General features: G+C 54.3%; 1 protein-coding gene across 1 annotated transcript in view; it reads left to right on the top strand.

The window, feature by feature from the left end:
• The first annotated feature begins 4,851 nt into the window (after nucleotides 1–4,851).
• SLC1A2 (solute carrier family 1 member 2) overlaps nucleotides 4,852–6,453 on the top strand; it is a 144,596-nt gene continuing 142,994 nt past the window's right edge. Inside the window, exon 1 of the mRNA XM_059139788.1 lies at nucleotides 4,852–5,497. Coding sequence (XP_058995771.1) covers nucleotides 5,481–5,497 — 17 coding nt within the window. The 5' untranslated portion in view covers nucleotides 4,852–5,480. The remainder of the gene's footprint in view (nucleotides 5,498–6,453) is intronic.

Genomic DNA, 6,453 nt, shown 5'->3' with positions numbered 1-6,453 from the left:
AATGCATCCCTTGGAGAACCTAATAGAAGAAGGGGGAGCCTTTATCCCTCCTTTGGTGCAACTAAGCTCCAATAACGATGTAATGACTGCAGAAGAATGTTGAAAATTGTGGAAGTTAGGACGGGAAGCTTTGAGGCCATCTGGGGACTTTTTAAGCCAAAGGTAGCTGAGTCTTCTCCACTGGAAGGTCCCCTGAGTTGGGAGGTCCCTGCATGTCAAGGGGGCAGCCTGTCCCAATAACGATGACACTGTTATTACCACAAACAGCACTGCAGAGAGATTAAAAGCGAGGTTCTGCAGGAAGATTCCCTAAACTCACCTCCCTGCTCCCCCCAGCTTCAGCCATTGGTCCTGGGGATCCATCTTCCAACTTCCTCCATCCTGCTGTGCTCCCCCCAGAGGCTAGGCTTCAAGGACTGCGCCTGGAGATGCTTCAGTGTGCTTTCCAGCTTCCACCTTTGGCCGATAGGATAGGGGGACCCAGAGGGGAGGGAAGAACAGGAGGGAAGGGGGATCAAGTCAGTTATTCCCAGGTCCCCTTCCAGCAGGTGGCTGTGGCAGCAAAGGTGCTGTCCTGCATTCGGCACTCCACTTTAGGTGCCAGTCACCTTCAGGATGAAGGCAGATAATAGTGCTCTACTGTTACCAGTCGAGGGGATCTGCGCTATCCCTTGGAGTTTCCCGACACCCTTCTTGTATCCTTCTACATAGTCCCTTTATTACACTCTACTTAATTTGAATATGCCACCTTATTCTGGCTAATACCTTGACTGATATGACCACTCACTATCTATGTGACATTGGGCATATTCCTCAAACTCTGTTGCTCTCAGTCTTTTCCTCTGTAAAAGGGGGTTAATAATAATATCTTCTGTAGGGGGTCATTTAAAGGGTGAAATGAGGTTATACATAGTATGGCGCTTTGAAGATACAGCAAGGACTCAGTAAGTGGGTAGGGTAATACCACGAATACTGTGCAGTTCCTAGACACTACCTTGATTCAACCGTGGTAAGTCACTTCTCATAGCTTGGGTTAGACCTTAGGTAACCAATCGATAAGGCAAAAAGAAGCAAAATCCCTTATGGTAAAAATTAACTTTACAAGTCTTTCAGTCACCTATCAGAGTAGGGTACAGTGTATTTTGTGTGTGTTCGTGTGTGTGTGTTCATGTGTATGTGTGTGTGTGTGTTCAGCTCTGCAGAGTAGTTCTTATTCAAGTCATATTTGAGAACCCTTGAGCTAGATCTGAGAAAGAAAAATTTTTGTGCAAACCTCAGAGCATCCTATGCCTTCTGCTTTAGTTGTAACCATAGAGTCCCTAGAGGAGACAGAGAAGCTAGAAAATTCAAAAAGTTCCTGCTAGCTTGTAGGGTTGAGCTTTTTCTGTTCTATTAAGTCTCTATCAACTTCATGCTGCTGGCTAGGAGACTTGAAAGAGAACCATGATGGCTTCTCAACAGACTTGTTGTGAGGACAGAGGAATCTACGGGATCAGACTTCAGGTGGCTTAGCAGAGGCTAGGTTTCAAGGGAGCTCTGCAGTACGCTGTGCACACCGCTGCTCCCATGTGTGAAGGCTGACCCTTTCCTGAGCACCCAAGATGCGCCAAGCTTAGTGGTAAGCATTTGCCACATATTATCCCATTTACTCCCACAGCAATCCTGAGGAGGTATTATTACGTTCTCCAGCTTTTAGGTGGAGAAGCTAAGTACCCAAAGTGTTCAGCCTAAGGTACCTGAGTCTAACATGGGTTCAGGGCAGTATTTAATGTGAGTCCACTGGACCCAGAGTTGAGTTCTCATCTTATCTGTGGTAGAGTGGCTCACTCTCGGTGTTCCCTGTGTGCAGAACCCAAGAAGAGAGCTGTGTTTGCCGGGATAGATTTTTAAATTCCCTGTATGTGAAGAGAGGAGGGTTCCCTTGTATCATGTCTTCCTTGGTTTTGTCTTTCCAAAGGCTAAAACACCAATTACCTCCAACTGCTTCTGGGCGCCATATTGTTGAACCATCTCTAGTCCAGCAGCTATGGTAGTTGATCACCTGGGGAAGTTTTTTTTTTTTTTTAAATACGAGTTAAGGCCCCACTGCAGGCTGATGGGGCCCAAATCTCAGTTGGCCTAAGTGTGGTTATGTTCTAAAGGGCTCTCTCAGTGCTTTCTTATGGGCGGCCAGTGTTGGAAACCATGGCTCTAGTTTGCTTTAAAAAAATGAAGACCTGATGGGAATGTTGGTAAGGGCTCTCCAGAGTGAGGGAAGAGTGTTTGTTCCTCCTAGCTAATGGTTATTATCCAGAATTATCTGTGCCATGTTCCACATGATTTAATAGGCCTTGTCTCCAAGAGCATCTGAAGGCAATTGTGCCTCCAGTGTAGAATGCGATGGCAGGGTTCCCAAACATGGTCACGTATAGAGAAGTTGGAACCACTTTTCCCATGGAATTTGGCCATGCTTGCTTATTCAGGTGCATTCTCTTAGGTCCTTAACACCGAAAACCCACGAGAGTGGGTTTTCAAGTTTATTTTTATTGAGGTATAATTGACCCATAACACTGTTTAAGGTGTGCAACTTGTTAATTTGATACATTTGTATATTGCAAAATGATTACCACCTAGGATTAGCTCACACCTCTATCGTGTCACATGATTATCATTTCTTTTTTTGTGGTGAAATCTTAGCAACTTTGAATTTATAATACAGTCCTGTTGTCTATCATCACTTTGCTGTGCTTTAGATCTCTTGGTTATTTATCTACTGGTTGCAAGTTTGTACCTTAAATAACATCTTCCAGATTCCCTCACCCATTAGCCCCTGGTAACCATTATTCTACTCTGTTTTTATGAGTTCTGCTTTTTTTAATTAAAAAAAAAATTTAAAGACTTTATTTATTTGTCAGAGAGAGAGAGTGAAGTGGAAGGGGGATTGCTGGGCAGCAGGCCAAGGGGGAAGTAGATTCCCGGCTGAGCAGGGAGCATGATATGGGGCTGGATCCCAGGATCCTGGGATCATGACCTGAGCTGAAGGCAGCCCCTCAATGACTGAGCCACCCAGGAGCCCCTCACCTGCAAATTATTTCTAAATACATGTACCAGATTGCCTTAACTGAATGCAGATCAATGCATGAATTTAATAATTGCAATTTTAAAAAGAAAATGCAAAATTAGAAGGGTTGTTAAGGGTCCTAGGCTGGTGAAGATCTAGATCCGGCTGGTCTCATGGGCAGGCAGGAAAAGAGGAGAGCAGAGTTTGGAAAGGGACATGTGGAGCAAGGTATGGACGGAAGAAGATGTTTGGACTCATATTGGAAAGGGGGGTGAAGGGAGGAGCTGAGCAGAGATATGCTTATTTATTTAACTTTTATTTAGTTCATTTTTCTTCGTGATATTTCTCTCATCTGCCTATTCCTCCTTGGATACTGTGCTCAAGAAACCATCCTCTGGGGACTCTTAGATTTAACGGAACAATTTTTGAGGGTTTTTAGGAGCCCAGACTTAAAAGCGCTTTGCCTATCTTTTACATTTCATTTCCTTCTTTTAGCCCTGGGAGGTGGGGAATGTTACTCCCAGGCTGCTTATGGGGTGAGGAGAAGTTAAGGAACTTGCTCCGGATCACTCCACTGGCAGGTAGTGACCGGACCCAAGCTCTGGCATACCAGTGCCTGGCATGCAACCGGGCAGCGATCCCTGCGGGACTCCGCTCCCCTGGCCCGGTCCCCGGGAAGAACCCCTACAGATTCCAGGTGGCCAGCCGCACCTGGCGTCTGACAAGTGTCCGCAGAGCCGCAGGACAGAAGAGCACCTCCCCCAGGGCAGGAAACTGCGGAGGCAGCGAGGTGCTGGGGTTCCGCGACCCCGCCCTGAGGAGCCTGGCAGGTTCCTAGCGACAAGCTAAGCCCCACTGCCATCTCCAGGGCTCGTTTACACTGAACAAATCTCTCTATCCAGAGAGCCTGTTTAATTCTCATCGCGGCCCTGCAAAAGGGGTTATTTTTGGTCCCATTTTCCAGACGGAGAAAAGCGAGGTTTCGCCTCCCCGACAGTCACAGCGTGCGGCAGGTGGTGATGTGCCCCAAAGATAATAAAATCGGCACGGATTTCGTCATTATTATGCAAAGCCGGCGGGGAGGCTCTCCGACCCTCCCTCGCCTGAGCCCATCTGTCTCCGTGCACCGCCCCCGGGGCTCAGAAGGCGAAGGCGAGCAGGAGTGGGTGGAGACGCGTCCCCCCGCCGCTTGCCTGGGCCGTCTCCCCACGCCTTGCCAGCCAGCGCCCCCGAGGCCAACCTCCCAAGGCTTAAAAAAGACCACGGCCTCCCCAGCACTCCTCCCGCCCGCCCGCTGCCCCCCGGGAGCTGCATTAATATTAATCCCGATGAATAATTGAAGGCCAGAGATTTATTCGGGCCGCGGCGGGGGAGGGCGCGCAGCTGTGTTCGGCTGGGCCCGGCACCCGGGACGCGGGAGGATGGGGTGGGTGTGTCGCCCGTGAGGGTGAGCGTGCGGGTGAGCGCGGCGCCGCAGCGAGTGTGCCAGGGAGCGAGGGGGAGCGCCGGGGGCTGCTCCAGCGAGGCGAGGACGGAGGGGCATCCCAGGTCTCCGGGCTCCGGCCTGCGCTTCGCCCGGCGCGGGGTGACCCGGGGCCACGATGGCTTGAGGGGGAACAATAGCGACTCCTTAGATCCTGGGCTCCTGCCACCGGCTGCCCAGGCCTTCCCGGCGACCAGCGGGGCCTCCTTTCTTATTTGGCTAATTTATGGCGAGAGGCCTGGGGGGCGGGGTGGGGTGGTGGGGGAGGCACAGCCGAGGGGGGACCGCGTCTGGGGACGGGGGGCGAGGGGGCGGCAGTTATAGGAGTCTCCCGAGGCGGCGGCGCGGGTGATGTCAGCTCTCGACGAAAATAGAGAGGGATCGCCTGCAAATCCCCAGCTGCGGCGGGGCTAAATCTCGCAATCCCTCCCCGGCGGCGCCGAGCCAGGGCTCAGCGGCCGCCACCGCCTCCCCCCGGCGCGCACACACCGGCACACGCGCGCACGCACGCACACACTCCCCTGCACACCCGCGGCACACCCCCTCCCCGACCTCCCCCGCCACCCTCCTCCAGCCCGCGCTCGGCCCCTCGCCGCGCCTCGAGCCCCGCGGCACAGGCAGGTGGCGGCGGTCCGGCGGCCCGGGGGCGGCGCTGGCTCGGGGAAGCCACCCCCAGCCCCACGAGCGCCCCGCCGAGCGCCGCCGAGGCGGGACGCGGGCGGAGAAGAGTCGAGCCGCTGCTTAGCGCCCGCCGGAGCCTCCCGCGCGGGCTGAGGCGCTAAAGGGCTTACCCGCGAGGGGGGTGGGAGGCGTGGAGACGCTCCCCCTTAAATAGCGCGCTCCGCCACTCGCCGGCGCTCACGCCGCACCCGCTCGCCCAGCTCGCCCCGCGCCCGCCGCCGCCGCCGCCGCCGCCGCCGCCGGACCGCGCCGAAGAGGAGGGGGCGTTCCCAGACCATGGCATCCACGGAAGGGTGAGGGGACTCTTCTGCGGACCCGTGGGGGAGCGGGCGCGCGCGGGGGGTGGCCCCTCATCCGGGACGGGGGCCGGGCGCCCGGCCTTGGTGGCTCGGCTCGGGGTGCGGGACAGTGGGGAGGGGATGGGTTTTCCTTGGCAAAGCTAGCTGCTTAACCCCTTGGAGCTGCGGGGGACAGACGACGATTTTATTTGATTTAAAAGGGTACGGTGGAGGTGTGAAGAAGAGTCCAACGAGAAAACCCTCTTGAGGGTACATTGCTCGGGGGAGCAGCGCTTGGAGCGAGGCGCGGTGGGGACCGGCCAGGAATGAATGAGCCGGGACCGGGACCGGGGCGGGGCGAGGACCCGCGCGCGCGGCCTTGAATGTCAGCTTTGTAGAGTCGCGGAGTAGATGCCCGGCCTGCACAGATCGCACCTTGTTCTTGGATGGCGGAATCTCCCTGGGCCGCTCTAAGGAAGAGTGGAAGAGATCTGGGTACTTCCCAGGAAGAGGCGGGAAAAGAAGTGATTTGGGGCAGGGACAAGAGTCCCCAGATGCTAGCGGGTGAAGCGCAGGCTTCACCATTCTGCCTGGGGCAGCGGAGTCCTCTTCTGCCTCGTGTGGCAGCAGTCCGAATGAGAATGTTCCCAGAGGAAGTGACAGCTGCCTTTATCAAGAGGGAGATGGGCAAGGGGCAAAAAGATCCTTTGAGTACTCACCCCTCAAAGAAAGGGTCCAGAACAACGTCCCTGGATCAGTATCTCCCAGGAAAGTTTTCAGGCTTGGTAGAACCCGAAATAGGGACAAAAGGACAGGTTGGGGAGGTCAGCTCTCATTAGTTAACGATATTGCACTGGCTGCTTGCAAGAGATCACTGGATCCAAGCCGGCGGTTGGGGTGGGGTGGGGGGGAACAGCTCCTCTGGGCACGGGTGAAGAATCCTTGGTCCCGGTCCTTTCCATAATTTCTCT

Source organism: Mustela lutreola, chromosome 1 (assembly GCF_030435805.1).
Source record: "Mustela lutreola isolate mMusLut2 chromosome 1, mMusLut2.pri, whole genome shotgun sequence".
NCBI classification, from domain to species: Eukaryota; Metazoa; Chordata; class Mammalia; order Carnivora; family Mustelidae; genus Mustela; species Mustela lutreola.
Note: the sequence above shows the minus strand (reverse complement) of the source record. Positions and strands in the feature narration are given on the sequence as shown.